Raw genomic sequence first — 22,141 nt, 5'->3', positions numbered from 1 at the left:
ATAAAGAGAGCACACAAGAAAGGTCACTCACTTGATAAAATAGCAAAAGTGCAGTATCGCAGCAGTTAGCTTAATGAGGCCAATGAAATCCTAGGGAATTTATATGTGTGTGTGTGTGTGTGTGTGTGTGTGTGTGTGTGTGTGTGTGTGTGTGTGTGTGTGTGGCCAGTAGAAGAAAGAATGATTATATAAGGATGATACTGGCTGGTAGAATAATAACCACCAAGGATATAGTAGAGATGTTAAATGAGCAATTCATAGAAGTATTTCATCCTTTTGAAAGTAGCATTGTGCCGAACTTGAGAGTGTGGGGAGGGAGGAGTAGTCACTGATAGTGAGTGAGCAGGGAGTATATGGTGAATTAAGTTAACTTGATGTCAATAAGGCTTTAGGATTTGTGATATATCACCATGTGTGTTGAGAGAATGTTCCAGGGAGTTAATAAGTGCATTGACATACCTCTTTAATGTGGGTCATAGATTAGCCCAAGTTCCAAGGAATTGGAAAGAGGACAAAATTATTCCACTTCATAAAGAGACTGATAAGACTAAGGCTTCAAATTGCAGGTCAATCTGTTCGTTTGGAGCGCAGTCAAGGTGTTATAAGAGGCTTATGAGACCACGATTCAGAATTGGGTTGACAACAACATTCTGTTTGATGGACAGCATGGATTTGCTAAAGGAAGACTGTGTTTTAGCAGTCTACTTACTTATTAAAAAAAATGGGGTTGGATAATAGATTAATGCACTAGATTGGAGGTTAGCTGTGTGATAAATATCAGCAAGCTGTGAGAAAGTGATATTCTAGAAGAGGAAAGTCACTAGCATGTCCCAAGGGTCTGTTTTGGGATTATAGTTGTTTAATATGCATGTAAATGATATTAAGAAGGACTTGAATGGTGATATGAAGTTGTTTGCAGATGATGTAAAGTTGGGAAGAACTATGAGGAATAGAACAGATGTAGTTGCAAGTGGACTTGAATAGAATGGGTGAATGAGCAAATGAGTGGGACTAACAGTTCAGTGTAGCAGAGTGTAAGGTTTTAAAATTTTGAAGTATTGTAAATATAAGGTCAGTTGCGCCTTTGTAATATTCCTTGTTTTTGAGTTACTCTTACCTTTAACGAGCCTCCCCCCCCTTTACATTGATATCAATGTCTGCGTGAGCATATGTTAAGTTCCTTCTGAGACAATAACCTCTGTCTTTGCCTAAAATGTTCTATTCTTAAAACACACGTCTGATACTATTACTTGACCTTAGTCCGCTTGTAATCCACTTAACTTACCCCCCCCCCCAACATCTTACGGTATACCCCTATACCTGCTAGTGTCAAGAATTTTGGGAAAAAACCTCTATTTAAGGGGAAATCCTCAATTTCGAACACTAATGCTCATGTTTAATAGTTCTTGAAAAATTTGTATTAATTAATGACTGCGCCATCAAGGACTATGTAAATTTTATATTCTTTACTAACATGAGAATCTATCTGCTAAGCACATATAAGAGCCCTTTGTTCATTAATCTCAAGCAACTCTGAATTGTACAGTCATGGCTGTTACTTTTTCTTGATCACACAGATCTGATTAGTTTTTTTGGAGACAGTGCATTGGATATCAATGAGCAGTCAAGCTATTTACAAAACTAAAACATGTTTATTTTAACTAAAACAAATCTTTTTACAAACAGCAATGGGCATATCATGTGCTTGAATCACAATTTCTGAAGTAAAGTTAATCACTTAAGACATTAAACAAAGAAATCTCATTCTCAACTTATTTATCATGTGAAAAGTCCTTAGCCTGCAAAGCCTTGCATTCAATTTTATAGAATTTAAGACAAAATATATGTAACCTTTCTATGCATTAGTTAACACAAGCAATATACAAACTTACACTCTTCATTTATGAGCATACAGACTAACGCTCGGCTCTCTAACTTCTTTGCTATATACTACAAATGATTAAACAGGACTAGCATCGATTATCTACACAAACAATCTTGGACATTAACATATAGCAACCTACTTACAAGCTCTCAGTATCTTGTAAAGTCCTAAGGTTCTCGAGGGGTATGGTTCTGCGTTCTTCTGGTTCCTTGCAAAACGGCTGCGATCAGGTACTATTCGACAGTTGTCATCTTACAAGTTATTTTCCTTGTAAAAGGAATATAGTTCTTCGGCAATGTTAGGAACTGCTCCAGTTGCAGCATGTCAGCATGCACGTGGGTTGGTACTTTTGTCGAAGAACATCTCGGAAGGTTCCTTTGAATACGGCCTCTCCTGACTTCTCCCTAGCACTGGGGGTTACCTACCAGCAAACTTCCCAAGATGTCCCAGACAACTCCTTGACTCCCTGCTCCTCTCCTCCCAAGACTCCAGAAAATTTTCGAAAAAAAAAAAAAGCTTTCTTGCCTGCCAATAATGTCCTTTTATATCATTCAACATCCCTTGTCTTACCATCCAAACTTCCCGGATTTTCTGGAAGCGCCCTGACGTCGCCTACGCTTACTTTAGGTCTTGGCAGCAAAACTTCTACATTTCAGCGACTTAGAGATTATTGTTCACCTCCAGCTCACTAGCATAATCCTGTCTAATCCTTTGTTACATATACTTGTAGTTCTACATTCCGTTATTTTCACAATATAATACAAAATTCAATACATTAAAGTAGGTTATATACACTTCTAATTATATATATTTTATGACCTATGTAAAATTGATATAGGTGAAAAAAAAATTTTTTTTTTTGTTTCACCATAAGAGATTTTACAATATGAATGGGATGCACCATCATTGGCTTAACAACCCTTTAAGAGTCCTATCCTTCCTCAGAAGCTTCTGCCACTCTTCTCTATTTTTTGCCTTAGTCATTCAATTACATTGCCCAATAGTTTTGGCATCTTCTATCACATTATCTTCCCATCTAGTTCTTGGTCTTCCTCTAGATCTGTTATTCCTCTGGGTTAGAGAGAAAGACTTTCTTTACTGGTCTTAGGTCTTCCATTCTTATTAAATGTCCAACCCATTGCAGGTGACCATTTTTATGAATGCAATAATATCTGATTCCCTAAACAAATCATACAGTTCATTATTCACCTTAACTGGTCCATATATAGTTCATAGTATTTTCCTTTTGAAAATACTTAATCTTCTTATATCCTGTTTGTTTATGCCCCATGTTTCTGATGCATACACTAATACAAGTCGAATTAAGGTTTTATAAATCCTAATTTTACTTTGGAAAGTTAATAGTCTTGATTTTATGTGTCATGAATGGGATGTAGGGTATAAAATTGGTGGAGGAGATGAGTGATCTTGGGGGGGGGTTCATTTTTGATAAATGGGTGGACATGGGGGGGGGGAAACAAGAGACCATCTCTGGAAGCTGTATAAGGAGGACATGAGAAGTAATTTTTGTGGAGTGTGGTAGGTGGTTGGAATGTATTGCCTGAAAGTGTGGTAGGTGTGGAGACAGTGAATGCATTTGAGTCACTGAGTGATGAGCTGTGCGTGTAGATGATAGTGGACCTCCCACAATGAGTTGGTTGACTCCGTGGAGGTCTGATAATAAGTATGTAGGATTCCTTAACTAAATTTAATAACTGCTATAACAAATTCATCAAAATTTAGCAAATTTGTAAGTAATTACCAAAAAAAAAAAGAAAAAAAAAAGTGATTGACTTCTATATTGATAGACAGGAATATAGCAAAAAATTGGTTGCATTGCAAATGGGAAACCTGTATTACATGAAAAATATTTCAACTATTTATGCACAATTTTTAGTTAAGATCACAAATTACATATGGAAATAGACAACAGAATATACAAAGCTACTATTAGCATGAAGTCAAATGAATAAATTTTTGTGCAATAAGAGAGAGAAATTAGTCAAAATACTAAATTGCTGTATAAGGTAGTGTTCACACTAATTTTAACTTTTTGATCTGAAAGCTGGTTGGAAATAAAACAGTTGATCAAATACTAGAGATCACAGATGTGTGAGTTCTGGAAAAAATTAGGGGAGTGAACAGATGGTATCATTGGCAGAATAATATTAAAAATGAAGATATTTAAGGAACCTGGGGTTGCTAGCTTTTGGGAATGTCTGATCAGAGTTAATCTCAGATGGTATGGCCACTTAAACAAAATGTGAATGGAAGGGTTAACAAAACAAGCATTTCATGCAAGGATGGCAGGAAAGATAGAGGATGACCAAGATCTCGGTGGATTATGCATTAAGAAGTTGCTCAGAAACCAGAACATATGATCTGACAATACTGAAGTTCTTGACAGCTAAGACTAATTTGGAGGAAAACTGATGTGAAGTTATTAATAATGTAAACTTTTCATATTTACATTATCTATGGTAGCCAATAGCAACTCCTGAACAACTACTGACTGGGTCTGCAGAAATACTTTCTATTTGTTTGTAACATTAATCTTCTGATGTTAATGCATTTCATCTAATTTGCATCACATATAGGTTATTTCACTAGGTAAGGTTTTGTGTAACCTCCTGATTTTATGGCTGGCATTAATTTCATGGTCTGTCAGTCCTGATTATCTTCCTTTAGCAAGTGATAGATATAATATTCTCCATATTTGTCCATAATTCCTGCAGGAGTATAGAAGTACTACTTAATTTTTTAATTCTAATTTTTGAAGTACTTTGAAGTAATTAGATTCTTTGTGTCTGTGTGTGTGTGTGTGGGGGGTCTGATTATTCAGATGTCTCCATGGAGTTGGTTTCTGATACACCTGAATGATAAAAGGACCATGTTGCTTTTATGTGATCAGGGTGTCCATGGAACATAACTTGTGAATTTATTATTATTTTTTTTTGCTGGCAAACTGAATTCTGGAGTGGTGGTTAGTGATATCCTGAAATTTTAGTAGGTAGCTTGTGTATGGTTAGATGGAATCTTCCATGCAATTAACAGACAAAAAATATTGTATGAGTGTTGTGGATAATGTGGCACAGGCAGTGGGATCATGTAATGTTGTAGGATAAAATGACCTTCTGTGATGAGTCCTAGGATCCCCATGGAGGCATCATGTAATAATGATTATATCTTTGCCAGTATAGTATCAACATTATGTATAGTTGATATTATATCTCAACTATATACATATGCTGATATGTATAGGATTGCTTGTTATTCGCTGTGAAGAGGAATTTTGCTTCAGATGTCTCCATGAAATAACTGGCCAAAGTCAGGGTGTGGGGGGAATGCTTGAATCCATGGAGCTGCTTTCTATTCTTTGTAATAATAATAAATTCTGACATTATGCAGCCAGCCCAGTTTGTAGTCTACGTAAGTTATTTCATCTTGCAGGGTTCCTTTTATAAACAAGCTAGCTTCCCCTCCCACACACACAAGTACATTCAGCACTGAATTATCCTTTCTGTTCAGGTTCACAATGTTTTTTATTTCTATGGAGGGACAGGGAGGACCACAGTTATAAACTTTTCTTACAGGTGGTTTCTTCAGAATACTTTGAACCTGAACAGAAATATACATCCTTATTCAAATTTTTGGTAGGCAGTTCTCCTTAACCACCTTACTGGCCATTATGGATCAAATATGCATCCTCATACGCTTCATATCCATCATATATTTCAATGTAATATCAATGGTATTACAATTTTAATATGCACTTCATATCCATGATAACTTTGACGTCTTGGCCGGTAGCGTGGCTAATCAACCTAGTGACTTTTTATCATTTAATTTTAATTCTGGAAGAAGAAACTTGAGTAACTGCTTAACTAAACTTAGTAACAGTAATAGCTCAGCTTTGGCAGAAAGAATAAATAAATTAAACATAGTTAACTAAACATAGAATAAATAACATAGTTATGTTTTTATGTAATTATGTTATTGGTAAATAACCTAATTAGTATTTTTTGTATCTACAAATTCTGTATTACATACTATTGACATTATTATCATGTCTCTTTGTATATAAGCAATTTCACTCAGAAAAGGTGTTGCCAGATACACTTGAAAGCCCAGTGTACAAATTATTTTATAAAATAACTCCATCATTAAGATATGTAATGCCAGTCCATCTGTTAACATTACATGATAATTAACTTATATTTCTTTCATCCCAAATGAAAATTGGGAATAGGATTGGAAGGTAACTAGGCTGTTCAACCTAGGGAGATGCAAAGAGTAGGAAGGACGCAACTTTCAGTTGAAGCATAATATAGTTCTTTTATGATTACAGTACATTGCGATTTCTTTATGCTGACATGGAGGAAACTTCTTAACAGACTTATGATGTGAATTTAGAAACATTTCTTTAAAGAGAATGAAAACATTTGTATTCCTTGTAATTGGCATTATTATTAAGTTATTACAGTTTTGTCAAGAGAGAGAGAAAATATGTATGCTATGAAAGTTCTTAACAGTCTTACATTGCTTATTTAAATATTTGTAATTAAAGCAGTGTTGTTTTAGAATTGAGTATGTTTTGTACAGTCTTTTTTTATTTCAATGTTATATGTATTTTAATATAGAGGGTAAGATCAAGGAAAGCTACTCTCGAAGAACTTCAATCTTGTCATAGGTAAGAATTCTTTTACCAGAAATCCTATGTACATAAAAGCTAAGCAGGTATAGCTAAATATAGAGATAATTACAGTTGACACAGAGTAGGTATAATTCCTCTTTAATTCCAAAATCTCAACCTTGTTGAGAAGATTTTTGCTTCTGATGCCTTCGTATACCATCAGAAAAATGGTATAGTTTAATGCATTTTATGCAGACCCATATTCAAGTGCCTTTTGAAAACAGTGAATGATGCTACCAGATGTCGGCAGCAAAGGATCTGACATTAAAGCATAGGAAATAGTGATATCAGTGTAGCCAGAATGGGAGGAGGTCTGTTTGCCAGATACTATATATCAGTAATTAGTTGCATGAGACAAGAAATTATGTGAATATTTTAGTTTGCTAATGATATGAAAAGCTGAAAGAGTGAAGATGATATGGCAGTTAAGTAAGACCTGCTTTTCAGTGGAAATAAACTCTGAGGATGGTGGTAAGACCTCCTCTGAAGTTCTTACATATGAGATTAGAGCTTTGGTATTAAAAGGTTTGTTCATTAGTATATTTTTATCTTCAGATTAACTGTGATTTTAATGCAGAATTGTGGTTCCACCTTTGACACATATGTCAAATGTTGATTACTAAAGTACTTGTCTACCCGGACATTGGAACAAACAACATGTACTCTGTACCAAACAAATCATGGCACTATACCATGTTTTTATGTAACATTTAGGTTTGAAAACTGCCTAGAAAATGCTAGTTAAATTGAGAATTGAAATTGTTTTATATGTGAGTGAAGAAAGTTGACTTGTAAACAAAAGCTATCATATGGGGGTAGGAGAAACACTATGCTATAATTTTCTCTTCATATTACTTAATATCCTACTTCTTTTAGCATTTCAGCAACAGTGGGATCATCTGGTGTTACATTGAGTATAATTAATTAGCTAATAATTGTTTAACTTAATCCTTTTGCAAAAATTTCAGTAGTAATAACACAGTAAGAAGTGACAGATCTGGATTCAAATCGTTTGAATAGGCCTCTCTTCTAGACATGATCAGATGTTAAGAGTAGCCATGAGTTTCTCCAACTCACTACTTTCCACCTTGAACACGTGTGATGGTTGTAATGGTTAGGAGATTTGTTGTGGAGCAAGAGTGGGTGGAATCATTCATATTACAGGTCATTACTTAGCCATTGAGCCACTAGGCGGAAAAGTTGGCTATTGATGACCATCTTCATGATTTTTAAGAGAACTGAATTGACAGCAACAATGGGGACAGTAGTTCGAAGGCTCTGTTTATTTGCCTATTTTTGAAATGGGCTGAATATAGGCTTGCTTCCATGATATAAATTAAAATGGGGTAGAAAGACTGAAAAGATTATGTACAAGATGGGTGTTATTTCTGGAGCACAAGTTTTGAGCATATCTGGGGGAATACTATGAGACCCATAAGCCTTAACTTATGCATATTCAAGCGAGTCAAGATTCAGTGATTTCGGCATGAAGTAAAATACTTTTGATGTTGTGAAAGGTGAAAGAAAAGAATGATTCCAGGAAGTGAATTATCTTTAAGTGTTGTTATAATGGATATCATCTAGATGTGGAAGCATGGAAGGACAGAAGTTGTTCCCAGTGATTCTGACCAAGGACCACAAGGCTGAACTATTTTAGCAAGAGGCAAGTTTTCACGTTCAGTCATTTTAGAACTGGATTTGAAACTTTTCTCAACTGTTGAAAGCTATGTATCTGGGTGCAAAGCTGGAGTTCAAGCTTTTTTTTTTTCCTCCCCCTAGACCAGCGCTTCCCAAACTGTGGGCTGCAGGCCCCTTGGGGGCCGTAAGTTTTGTTGAGGGGGGGGTACCGTGAAATAATGAAAACATTTTAAATGAAAATTTAAAATGTTTTAAGACTAAATATATATATTTTTTATCTTAAAAGAAACTTATTTCATTTTTATTATTTCTTTTTTGTTATTTTTTATATTTTAATGGAAAAAATCGCACATTGGTCTTGGTTCACAAATTTTGCTTCCTGCATATTTTGGTGCTTAATGAACATTAGTAAATATATGCTTATTCGTATAAGTTTCATTTCAAAGGTATTCATAAAAAGCACAAAAAAAGCTTACAAATGCAAAAGCTTATAAATTATATTGAATATAAATACAATAAATATTATAATAATATATATCTGTATTACGATTTTTTTTTTCAATGGGGCCCGTGAAATATTTAAATTTTTCCAAAGGGGGCCTTGACATCCATAAGTTTGGGAAGCACTGCCCTTAGACTGCTTTGGCACAGTTGTTGGAGAGCCAAGGCTTGGATGATAATTTGAAATTATCCAAGGATCAGGGGTTTTGAGTGGATTACAATTATTTCTGTTATTTAATTGGAGAAGCTGTTGTTTGGATCAGAATAGAAATAATGAAACCAAGAAAAGGATTAGTAGAAGGTGTTTTTAATTTAATGAATTTCTACTACTGTCTGTAGATCTAATTACCTGGATTTCAAGGAAATAATGAAACTTTTGGAACAGTGGAAAGGAATAACAAAGATAATACCAGAGCTTTGGAGTTGTTGAGAAATGCTTACCAAATAGACACTGGATAGATTTTCCAAAGAACAGTATCGATGGAATGGGCAAGGACGTGGGCATTCCTGGAAGTTTCTTAATGGAGAGGTGAGCAGGAGAAGTGTACAGATTATGATTTTATTGTGTAGTATGGTTGACTTTGTGGGACTATAGGAGGCCTGCTCTGAGACTCTTAACTCCATGGAGGTGTAGGAATATTAACATTCTTGATGAATATGTAAATTTCTATGGTTTAGCAGTTCTGCAGAAAATTTTCGGTATTGAGACTATGTTTTATTTGTCAAACTCGAATCATAAGTCTGACTTATGAAACTTGTAGAGATATATTGTTTATTTAATTAAACTTGTTACATGTCTAAAAACATGTCTCAAAACTGAAAATTTTCTGCAGAATAATTCTTGCCATAAATATTGTGTATATCAAAAATATTACTTGCTAGTAGGCTCTTGCTTTCAGCCATATTAGGAACAACATTTTTAATTTAAACTAAACTAAAATAAAAATTATAATAATATTATACTATGATTATTAAAATTATTTTCTCAGCTAATTCCTTACTACTGTTATTTCATTATTATTAAGGCACATAGTAATGTCCAGTTTCTCTTCCTCTCTATAGCGAAGCATATACATTGTTATTTGGAACAAATCCTCTTAACAGGCAGAAACTGGATGTAAATAAATTAGGTATGTTTTTGATTTTAGTGTGTTTCTGTATTATAAGTTGGAAAGCAATATAATATTGATAATGATATTAGCTTTTTTACTAATCCTGGGACTAAAGAATAAAGTGAAGATAATCTTCCAAAAGTTGTACCTTATTAATCATTAGTTTTCTTTCTTTTTTCTTTCAATTCTGAACTAGTGGCATAAGTATTATATCACAGAAATGAAGAGGGAGACATGATATGTTAGGAGTAGTTGGCACAATATGATACCATCTAAATTAAATTCCTTATGTTCATAATAATGATGAAAACGGCATCACAGGCTTTGAAACAAAGTGAGAATAAAGATTTTTATTTTCTTGTATCGTTAATCTTACTGTTCTAATCGGTACAATCTTCCTTTTGATTATTTTAGAATTTTTCAAAAATATTGGAATTACAACCTAATTGTCAATCACACACAAAGGAGAACATTTATTATGATTATTATTATTATATGGTATCTCCATGGAGTCTGGAGACTCATCTTGGGAGACCCAAATTAATTGTTATACACACACAATCTGTCATGCTTCTCCTTAAATTCATTCACTATCAGGAACTTGCAACTAATTTATCCGGATACATGTTCTTAGTGTTAAGGATTATCGTCCTCTTAACTTATGGCTTGCACTTTTTATCCATGTTATTTTAACTCTATAGTTCACTTTACATTCATGTTTTGGTGGACATAAAAGCATCATGGCTTAGGAAGATTAAGTAAACTAGTGCTTCTTATGTAAAACAATAGGTGCTGGTACTCATTCTTTGCTAGAAGCAAAAATTGAAAATTAAAAGGATATGAAGATAAAACTAAAAATTTATTTACTGATATTTTTACTTTACAGTGTGTTAATGTTTTTGGAATAAGAACAACAAATTAAGTATATAACACACAGTTTATTAAACATAAATTTATTGTACAAGTGTATAAAAATACATAAAATGTATACAGTAATTTTTAATAAAAATTTTATATGGTAAATATAAAAAAGTTTTAAATAGCAAATATCTTAACAATAGATGTAGATTGCACATTTTTCACTGTAAGTCTTCATAACAATGTGTAGATTTCATTCTACAGTCTACACATTGCTGAGTGAAAAATTGTGTTCACTCAGCAACTAGATATTCTTGTTTCCTTGCATCATGTCGGGGGGGGGGGACTTATTATGCTTGTATAATAATAATTCATTCCAACCATCAAAGGCAACCATTCAATGGTACCTAATCTAGAGTCTCTTAAGATTTTTTCTTTTTATTCTTCTTTGACTTAGTCTTTTTTATCTTATGTCAGATTAATTTTTTTGTCTTTTGTTCGTTCTTAACTCTGCTGCTTATTCTGAACTTTCATTTATATTTTGAATCATTTTTGTCACTCCTCTTTTTGAGGCTTTCTATTCAAACTTCACTAACTCAGCAAGTAGCAATGTAAAGCATTTGCTCATTAAAGATATCATGTAAATATCGAAATAGATAATAGAATAAAGGAGCCTACATAGCGAGCTTAGTTTGATAGCATTAATGTTCTTTGGTTGGAAAGGTCTAGATTCAAATCCCATCTAGGCTGCCAGGAACCTTTATTAGGACAACTTTTCAATTGAAGGTAAGTTCGTAAGTCTTATATGGAGAATAGGATAGAGTTTTCCTCCTGGAAATTTAGCATTTCATCCTTCAAGATAGATTAACTGGCCCTATTATATCATTAATTACATTTCTATGAAGCTAAGTAATTTCAGGCAAGAAATTTCTTAAAATACTATCTTCTGACACACACACACTGCAGCTTTTTAAGATGAGGCCTCTTTGGAAAACCATTAATATCACTTCTCATGTAGTGTATCGATAGATTATATTTCTGCTGGTGATTTATTACTGTACATTGAATTGCCCGGATATATGATTTCTGTGAAAGTGCTCATCAGTGTTTGTATAGAATTTGATGTAGGTGAAATAAGTAACTTATGCTAATGAATTCTTACTAAATAGCTTAAGGACATTACAACGTACAATAGAATATACATTAAAATAAATTTTAATACACTTCCAATATTTCAGCAATGTCATGTTGCCGTTATCACAGGAACTTAAATACAACACACAGTAAATGAGGAATGAAGCTATTCTTTCTCTTAAAAGTCCTGATGGTGCCCCCTTGCGGGCAATGTTGGTGTTCTTGGCCAATTGGGGCTGAAGGTCTTCTGATGTAGGTTTCCCAAATTTGGCAGTCTCATGCACCCAAATACCATCTCATGCACCGGATAAGGGATGCCAATTTTTTTATAAGGTCTATAACAAGAAGTTAAGTCATGTTTTTTTAGGATTTTTGTAATTTTTTCTGATTTCTATACGACATCTTTCCACGAGAATTATGCTAATGAAGGAAGTAAAACTGAAATTTAAAAAAAAAAGTTTTTTACTCATTGAAATTATTATGTAATTTTTTGTGGTTAAAACATGTGTCCTATGAAATAGTTGTCTTGGTAGACAGTCGTGTGGCTGTATTAATGTATCATTTCACTTATCAGACATTTGTAAATTCTTTCAGCTGACCTGCCTATTAAAAATTTTGTAATGTTGCCATGTGGAGGAATTGGAGTGGATAGTGATACAACATGGAATGAGCTACATACAGCAAGTGCAGCCAGAATGGCAGCAGGTTGCGTCACAGAATTAGCATTTAAAGTAGCAACTGGTGAAGTGAAGGTGATAACTTTTTATGTTTTTTTATTTCTTATTTGCCCACTTTTAATTTTATGACTAGTAACATAGAATTATGATTTTAAAAAAAATTGTAGATAATTATCAGTACCTTTTTTTTTTTTTTATTTTAAATTAATCACTGTAAAGTAAAAAAGGAAAAATAAGTTTACTCTTGATGTATCATCCCATTGATCTTCTCAAAATTAATGAAGGCCATCAGTAATTTTCTTTTTTTTTTTTTATATTGGGAAGTTCTCCAGCTAATCAATATGAATTCCATTACTCTTGGGTTGAACTCTCCTTGTCTGTTATCTTCTGGACATATACAATGAAAAGATTTTGGAAAAGGCATGTCATTTTCCAAAGATTCCTTTTTTTGCCTTTCTTCTGCCACTTTTATAATTAAGTGGTTGGATTCCTCTCCTACTGCTCATGTCTAGCAGATGGCTTTCTCTCTTCAGATTTTTCCTTCTAATGCAAGAGTACCCAAGTCTCTTGTTCTTTCACCTACCCTCTTCCATTTGTACATTAATCACCATCTCTCACAGACTTTAAATCCTATTCATAGTTTTGATGGTAGCCTTACATTCCATTCTTCTTTCTCTTGGCAAACCTTACAGTACTCAAAGAATCTAACTTCATGGATTTTTACAACAAGTTTCTTATATATAAGGTTCCTCATGTCTTGGATGGGAATCGAACCCAGGTCTTTCCAACCAAAGGGTTTCGTCTATACCACCTGAGCTACAGAGACTATCTCTTCAAGAATACAACTAATTATTTTAATTACCATGATGGAGGTTTATCAAAAAAATCCAAAAAAAAGTCATCTGCATTTAGGTGGTGTCATTACTTTTTGCATTTTCTTGCAGCTAAACATGACATGAATTAAAATAATGCAGTGTTCAGTTAAAACTGATTTAGTAGTATATTTTAAACTTTGTGTGAATGCAACATAGTATAGTGCAGTAGAACTACTCAGTCAGTAAATGTTAGAATCTATCGTGATATGCAAGTTTTTGAGCTTAATTTAAATTGGGTCTGTATAGTTTTAGTTTATATGGTTGTTTTGTTAGATATAAGATATTCATTATAATTAGATGAATATCTAATTATAATGAATATAATTAGATATTCATCTAATTTCTGATGGTATATATTTTATATTAGCTATTATATATATATATATATATATATATATATATATATAATATCTTCCACTGGCTACTGAGCATATCAACAGCTGGCATATAGGGGTAACCCTGACTACCATTCATTGGATATCAGTGCAGCTCTAAATATAATGAATAAAAAGCCATGGACCAGAGGTTATGGAACTAGCAATCCTATGTGAAAATATTGCCATTTACCAATCCACGGTGGGCTAGTATGGTGAATTATGGTCTAATCTGCCAAGATGAATCAGGCAAGAATAAAATGGTCCCAGAGGCCAGATTGTTACTACCAATGACAATAGACAGTTAAACATTAAGGTAGAGTGTGTAAAGAATCCATAGGTAACTAGATCACACTGCAATTTGAAACCAGACCTTGGAACTGTAGAACTCTGATCAGTTAAGCATGGCTGACTCAATTAAAGAGACCAAAACGGGACATTCTTGGACTGTGTGAAGTTAGATGCAATGAATTAATTCTTCAGTTAAAAAAATGGAGATATATTGTACCATAGACAACAAGATAAGGAAAGAATCATTGAAGTTGGATTCATGATTAACAAAAAATTGAAGAACAGCATAATAGAATTTGACAGTATATCTGATCGAACATAAAGTAGTTTTCCAAATCTCAAAAAGATACTCTCAAGGTCATCCAAGTCTTTGCACCAATTTCTTTATCACTATGCCTTATTATTGTGCATAGACTTAGATGACCATGAGTGTATCTTTTTGAGATCTGGAAAACAATATCGTGATGTATCTCAACTATATCACAAAGGAAAAGATCATTCAAATAATTAGAAACTTTAATGCTGGATTGGTACACAACAATCAGATGAAAGCTCAATGTGAAATTTTAGATATGACATGAGAGATGATAGAGGTGCAAAGCTAATAGGCTATTTTATTTTCCAAAACAGATTTACATATTTTATAAATAAGTTGAAGGCTGCTATGGGGAGCACTCTCTCTCTCTCTCTCTCTCTCTTGCAAATTTTTATCTAGAACACTTAGAAGAAATCCTTTTCTCATCTGTATAGCCTCTGCCATGTCAACACTGTCTTTATTATTGGCCACACAAGGAAGGCAACTTACCTCCCTTTCTAGCAAAAATAAACACTCTACATCCCTGGATAAACTTCACTATGAAAACAGAATAGGAAAACATTATCGTTCCTAGACATCTTGCCCTCCCACTCTTCTTCAAGGTGAACTAATGATTTCCATTTATCACAAACCTACCTTCATAAGATGCTATATACATCATTAATCTGTTGTTTATTATTTTAACGGTATAATAGAACACAGAAACTAAGTAAATAATTAATTTATTAACTTGATGCTGATATTTCGCTGGTGTTATAACCAGCATCTTCAGAGCCACTCTCAAACCAACACTTTGGCTACGCTATGTTGATGATGTGCTTGCTATTTGGCCACATGGCCCTGAGACATTGAAAACATTCTTAGCACATTTAAATAGCCAACATCCAAAAATCCACTTTACTATGGAACTGGAAGCCAACAACTGTCTGCCCTTCCTGGATACACTCATCACACGTCTCCCAGATGGTTCCTTATCATTTTCAGTTTTTAGAAAACCCACACATACAGGCAGATACTTACACAAACAATCACACCATCATCCTTCTCAACAATATGGCATATTAAAAACGCTAACCCATAGAGCGAGAGCAATCTGTTCCAATGACAAGGCTCTTACTGCTGAACTGACTCACTTACGCCACACCTTCTTGGCCAACGGCTACAATCCACATAAAATAAACAAAATACTAAACACTCATAAGAAACCCCTCCCACCATCCACCACAGAGAACTACAACAAAACAGTCACCATCCCTTACATTAAAGGCACATCCGAAAAGATCTCAAGAATTCTCAATAAACATAAACTACGCACTACATTCAGACCATGTAGCAAATTAGCCACCCTCATCCGCTCACCCAAGGACAGCATTCCTCCTTTATCACATCCAGGAGTCTACCAAGTACCCTGCTCATGCAATCAAGCCTACTATGGTCAAACAGGAAGAACTATGAATATCCGCATCAGCGAACATAAAAGATACGTCCGGAATTATCATTATGGGAAGTCGGGCCTAGCAGACCATGCTTTGGATACCCCTGCACACAGGATCAACTGGAAAAACACAAAAGTACTACACAGAAACCCGTATAAATCAGAGAGATTGTTCTTAGAGGCGATAGAAGCCCTAAAACACACTCCAATTCTCAACAGATATCGCTGTATTAACTTGCCGAAGATCTGGGAGACAGTCATATTAAGAAAAAACTAGCACTTTTCTAGGACGCCAGTAATATATGATAGCTTTTTTTTTTTTTCTCCAGATAGAGGTCGCCAAAATCAGGACTTTAGTCTTTGTGTTGCTGCTACAATTTTATTTAAGTACACTATGTTGTTTTAGTCTCGCGTATTGTGACAAACAGTGTTTTGGTGCTCTGAAGATGCTGGTTATAACACCAGCGAAATATCAGCATCAAGTTAATAAATTAATTATTTACTTAGTTTCTGTGTTCTATTATACCATTAAAATAATAAACAACATGTTCGACGAACACAAGTCTGTCCACACATCATTAATCTGCTCACTATCCTTCTCAAAAAAAAAAACCTGGTATAATAAAAACTAAAACTCTTTTACATGGTATGGTGCTCATACTGTATGATCTAAAACGCAAGAGCTCAGGCAAGAACTTGTGGACATCAAGCATGTTTATGCAACTGAATGGCTTCTCAGAATGAATAATACAATGAGGAAACAATATGGAGGGTTCTGATCCCATGCCTTTCAATATATAGACAAGTTGAAGGCTGGTATGGGGAGCCTACTCTCTCCAGCTCTTGCAAACTTTCATGTAGCACACCTAGAAGAAATCCTTTTCTTCTAGGTGTGCTACATGAAAACGTAGCACATCCAAACGTAGCATATCCAAAAAGAAGGCCTCTGCCTTCTTTTTGGATATGCTACGTTGACAATGTCTTTGCTGTCTGGCTACACATAAAAGGTAACTTGCCTTCAACTTTTCACATAATTCATGACTCTCTGATGTGTAGTCTGCAACAGCCAATAACTAGTCTGCGTGATAGCTTTTTAAACAGTGATTCTTCCTAAAAGCTGTTATTTGTATATTAGCTATTTTCTTTTCTTTTTTTTTAATTTTGTATTTTGTAAAATATTTGTACTTTTTTATTTTATATTTTGTCACATTGTTTATACTTATTTAATTATCTTTCGGTTTCTTGTATATTTTTTTCTCTCTCTCTCTCTCTCTCTCTCTCTCTGATGAATGGAACTGAATTTAACTGCTATATTGATATGTAGAAATTTTTGCTGGGATATGAGGAATCCTTTTTTGCTTAAAATAAGCAAAAGCAAAAAGGATTCCTCATATCACAGCAAGGAAGATGCACATACAGTGGTATACTTGGCAAGGAAGGTGCACATACAGTGGTATACTTAGATTTTGCAAATGCTTTTGACAGATTTCCACACCACAAGTTAATAACTAAACTGGAGCACATGGGATTGGATGATAGATTAGTGAATTGAATAGGCAACTGGCTCTGAAATGGGTATTATGAAGGTTAGGTTAATGATATTGGGATGGGGTTTAACTGGTGATATGCAACTGTTTGCAGATGATGCAAAGCTGGGGGGAGAGTGATGAGGAATAAATCAGATGTTGTGACCTGTCAGGAGGACTTGAATAGATTGTATGAGTTGGCAAACAGTATAGAACTTTCAGTTCAATATTGCACAGTATAAGGTTCTGAAATTTGGTAGGCAACAATGGAATACAATGCATTCATTTAGTAGTGAAATTTTGGATAAGTTGAGAAGACGAGACTTTGGAGTGGTGGGGACTAAGGATCTAAAGATCAGAGGTCACATTACACAAGCTGTGAAGTCATTGCTTCAGATTATGGCAATGATATGGAGGACCTTAATGTGGATGAACAAAGAGGTTCTTGTTCCATTGTACAAAAACCTTGTATGGATATTGCTCACAGATTTGGTCCTCTGGTTTTTCATGGTGATGAGGATATTTTGTAAAGGGTCCAGGAAGACTGACTAAGGTGGCAACTGGTCTTTGAGATGTGGGATATGCAATTTGCAAAGCCTTGTGAACAGGAGGGAGACGGGGGGATATGATTGAGATTATTAAGTTGGTAAAGGGTTGTTACTGGATTAATGTGGAGGAAATTTTTCATAGAATGGGAGGAGGTAAAACTAAGGGGACATCCCTGGAGGGTGTTAGCAGGGGTATAAGAAACAGGTTTTTTTGCATGGAGAGTGGTTGGTGAATGTAGATACATTGAATGAGTTTAAAGCATGGTTTGATGAGCTTTGTGCGTGCATGCATGTGTGTGTGTGTGTGTATACCTGTGATGAGTCTTTTGATTCAGTGGAGGTTTGGTGTTAATAATAAATAAGAACTTTCTCTGTATCGATCATCAGTTTGTGATGATTGATATATATTGATGATTTCTGTTCAACAGCATGTTGTAAATTAATTTATTCCTAAACTAGTTTTATGCAAATGACAGAGAGAAAGAGAGCAACAGTAGTCATATTTCTTCATTGTTTTTTTATTCTTCATAAATGAAAATTATTACAAACTTATCAGCTTGGATTTTTGTTAATTTTTAGAATGGTTTTGCTGTTGTGAGGCCACCTGGTCATCATGCTGAACATCAGCAAGCAATGTAAGTATATTTCATATTTGAATATAAAACTAACACTGTCTGTACATACATAATGTAGCTTCTTGAATTTTTTTTTTCTTAATTTCACTCCTACACATTTAATTAGTTTCTCAGAGAATTATTCAACAGTGATATAGTAAAACTACTGTTGTAAGATATAGTGATATAGTAAAAGGAGATGCGGGTAAGAAATTCAGAGAAGAACTGGAGAATAAAATAGGAAACAAAGAAGATATATCTGAAGATATATTTGATGTTAATGCAAAATGGAATCAACTGAAAAACTTGATATATGAAACAGCTGCTGAAGAGATAGGTTTTGTAGAAGGGAAAAGAATTAAGAAGTCATGGATTACTAATGAAATGATAAGAAAAATGGAGAAAAGAAGAAGATGGAAAAATGTAAACACTGAAGAGGGAAGAAGAAAATACAAAGTATTAAATAATGAACTGAGAAGAGAAACTGATAAAGCAAGAGAGGAATAGTTAAAAGCAGAATATAAAGTAATTGAAGAAATGGATAAAAGGGGGCGATACGATAAAATGTTTGAAAAAGCAAAAGAAATTACAAATATTAAAAAAAGCATAAGAAATCTGCCATTAGAAGATAAGCAAGGAAAATTAATATATGATATTGAAATACAAGGTGAAAGATGGAAGGAATACATCGAAGAAAGTTATGAAAAAAAATGAAAGACCAACGAAAATTGAATTAGAAGAACAAAATGAAATCTCAATAGAAGAAAGAGGTCCTGAAATACTAAAGAGAGAAGTAGAAACAGCAATTGAGGAATTAAAAAGTGGAAAGATGGAAGGAATGGATGGAATACCTAGTGAAATTCTAAAATAACTGGAGGACAAAGGTATAACTGAAACATGGAAACTCTGCAACCTCATTTACAAAAACAGGAGAATGGCCTAAAGATTTCACAGAGAGTATTCTTATACCAATTGAAAAGAAAAGCAATTCTACTAAGTGCAGTGACTACAGAACTATAAGCATATTCTCACATGCCTCTAAAGTACTGCTAAGAATATTATATCAACGATTGTATAATAGAGTGGAGTATAAAAGTGCCTCCGTAGTGCAATTGAAAGAACGATGGTACATTGCACCTTTCGATTGGAATAGGCCTAACTTCGATTCTCGTCGCGACGGGAGGAATCTTTATCTGGACGATTTCAATCGAAGGTGAGTTAGCCAATCTCATACGCAGGTAGCAGGGTTTTTTCTCCCGGAAACTCGGGTTTTTCATCCCGCATACAGACAAATCGGCCCTTAAGAACACATGCAATTTACAGACAAAAAATACTAGTTGTGGTGGTGGTGGAGGCGGGTGGTAGATGCCGTTGATGGAGATGATTCGTAGTAGAGGCTCAGTGTAGTGGTTGAGACAGTTGTAGGTGTCCTCCCGCGATGAGTCTTTGGACTCCTTGGAGGTATCGGGAATAATAATAATATATTCTGGGGGATAATCAATTTGGATTTAGAAAAGACAGAGGAACTAGAGATGCGAAAGGAATATAGAAGCAGATAAAAAAGTTTATATATGTTTTGTCGACCTTGAAAAAGCATTTGACATGGTGAAATGGGAAAATCTGATGGAAGTGCTACACAAAATAGGTTAAGATTGAATAGATCGAAGGTAAATAGCTGAATTATATATGAACCAGACTGCCATAATAAAGACAAAAGTAGGGAAAACTAAAAAATGTGTGATTGGCAGAGGTGTAAGACAGGAATGCTGCTTGTCACTGACGCTCTTCAATATATTCGCAGAAGAAATGATAAAAGAAGCATTTGATGAAGAGAACAGAGGAATCACTATTGGAGGAAGAACAATACAAAATATTAGATTCGCAGATGATCAAGCAATATTAGTTAATAGTAAAGATGAACTATAGCACCTAATGCAAAAAATATGGTATGAAAATTAACACAAAGAAAACAAAAGTGATGAGTCTCCAGGAAACCAGGAAGTGTCAAGGTGATGATGAATGGAGAAAGTGTAGAGCAAGTGAGACAATACAAATACCTTGGTAGTATAATACAAGAAAGAATTAACAAAGGAAAATATGCATTTTATAGCAAGAAAAATTTGTTTATTAATAAAATGAATCAAAATTTAAATTAAAGGTGAGAAAGATGGACAATTGAGAAGAAAGAAGCTAAAATGTTGGAAGTATTTGAAATGTGGTTATGGAGAAGAATGGAAAAAATAAAGTGGACTGAAAAAAAATCATCAATGAAGAAGTATTACAAAGAGTTGAAGAAGAAAGGAATTTACAGGGTGTTCGGGATAAATTTGACATATTTATAATTAATTATATTTTTCCGTAAGTTACATGTATTAACACACACTTCTCTTCATTTAAAAGTTTGGACCCGTCTTCATTCATATACAAGATGTCAGAAAGGATGGATAGCTGGAACCCACCTGAATCATGGAAGAGAATAACTTGTATCATGATGATTCGTGCCCGCCATCAAAATAAGGATATTACGACTGCTGCCCAATGCTCCCTGAATACAGTAAAAACAATCAGGCATGAACTAGAGACTTGCAATGGTGACTACGAGGATGTAGCAAGAAGAAAGATCCCTAGCAGACGATCTGATTGCGTTCGTACAGCAGAATTCCTCGCAAATCTGCAGGAACAGGTGTTGAAGAACCCTGGCATTGGAATTCGGGCTTTGTTCGTGGAGTTGCTAACTGTAGTCAAGCCCTGGATAACAAGGGTAGCCAATGGTAGGCCGTATGTATGGCAGCAGGATTCGGCCCCTTGCCACACCTCTGGGAAAAGTCAAAAATGGTTGTCTGAAAATTTCTACGACTTCACCAGTCCAAATGTTTGGCCTCCAAACTCCCCAGACCTTAACCCCATGGATTATTTTGTATGGGGCGCAGTTGAAAAAGACACCAATCGCACTTCCAGTAATACAAAAGCCCAGTTAATGGATAAAATTAAAACAGTTTTTGCGGCCCTTCCCAGGGAGACTGTAGCATCAGCTTGTTCGAGGTTCCGAAGCAGAATTGAAGCTGTGATCGATGCTAATGGTGGTTATTTTGAGTAAATCTTGTTGATAGTATTGTAATTAACTCTGCCTGTAATGTTTTTTTGTCAATTCATTAAATTTAATAGATACAAAGAAGATTTTCTTTTTCCTTACGAAACTGTCAAATTTATCCCAAACACCCTGTACTTAAAGCACATTAGAAAAAGAAAGCATAACTGGATAGGATTGAAAAGAATGAATAAAGGGAAAATTGAAGGAAAGCGACCAAGAGGAAGGAGACGACTAATGATGCTTGATGATATAATGGACACAACAGGATATCAAGAGATGAAGGAGGAAATGGAGGAAGAGAATCTGCTGAGATGTACCATTGGACCTGTCAAGAGACAGAACACTAATGATGATGATAGTAAAATGACTCTCAATGAAAATTAATTAATCCTTTTAATTTCTTTTTTTCACACTTGTAGTCATTGTATTAAGGTTAAAGGAACAAAACCTGTAGGAGTGAAATTTAAAGTTATATTAAAGATCCTGAAGTTTAATAAAAATTTAGTTAGGATATTGAAATATTCTTTGATTTTGGATTTTTTAATATACTTATTTTTTGGAGTGTGATTAATG

At 34.4% G+C, this 22,141-nt stretch overlaps 1 protein-coding gene across 13 annotated transcripts in view; it reads left to right on the top strand.

Annotated features, from left to right (window-relative positions):
* LOC150105480 (histone deacetylase 5-like) overlaps positions 1-22,141 on the top strand; it is a 430,130-nt gene that overhangs the window by 323,541 nt on the left and 84,448 nt on the right. For all 13 annotated transcript variants that reach the window (XM_090394187.1, XM_090394195.1, XM_090394193.1 and 10 more), the window contains 4 exons: positions 6,526-6,575; positions 9,780-9,847; positions 12,416-12,573; positions 18,443-18,498. In XM_090394187.1, the coding sequence (XP_090250313.1) occupies positions 6,526-6,575; positions 9,780-9,847; positions 12,416-12,573; positions 18,443-18,498 (332 nt within the window). The remainder of the gene's footprint in view (positions 1-6,525; positions 6,576-9,779; positions 9,848-12,415; positions 12,574-18,442; positions 18,499-22,141) is intronic.

The sequence above is a fragment of the Typopeltis vanoorti genome, chromosome 6 (genome assembly GCF_054136105.1).
Source record: "Typopeltis vanoorti isolate ZY-2024b chromosome 6, IOZ_Tvanoo_1.0, whole genome shotgun sequence".
Classification (NCBI taxonomy): Eukaryota; Metazoa; Arthropoda; class Arachnida; order Uropygi; family Thelyphonidae; genus Typopeltis; species Typopeltis vanoorti.
This window is presented reverse-complemented; position numbering and strand designations above follow the sequence as displayed.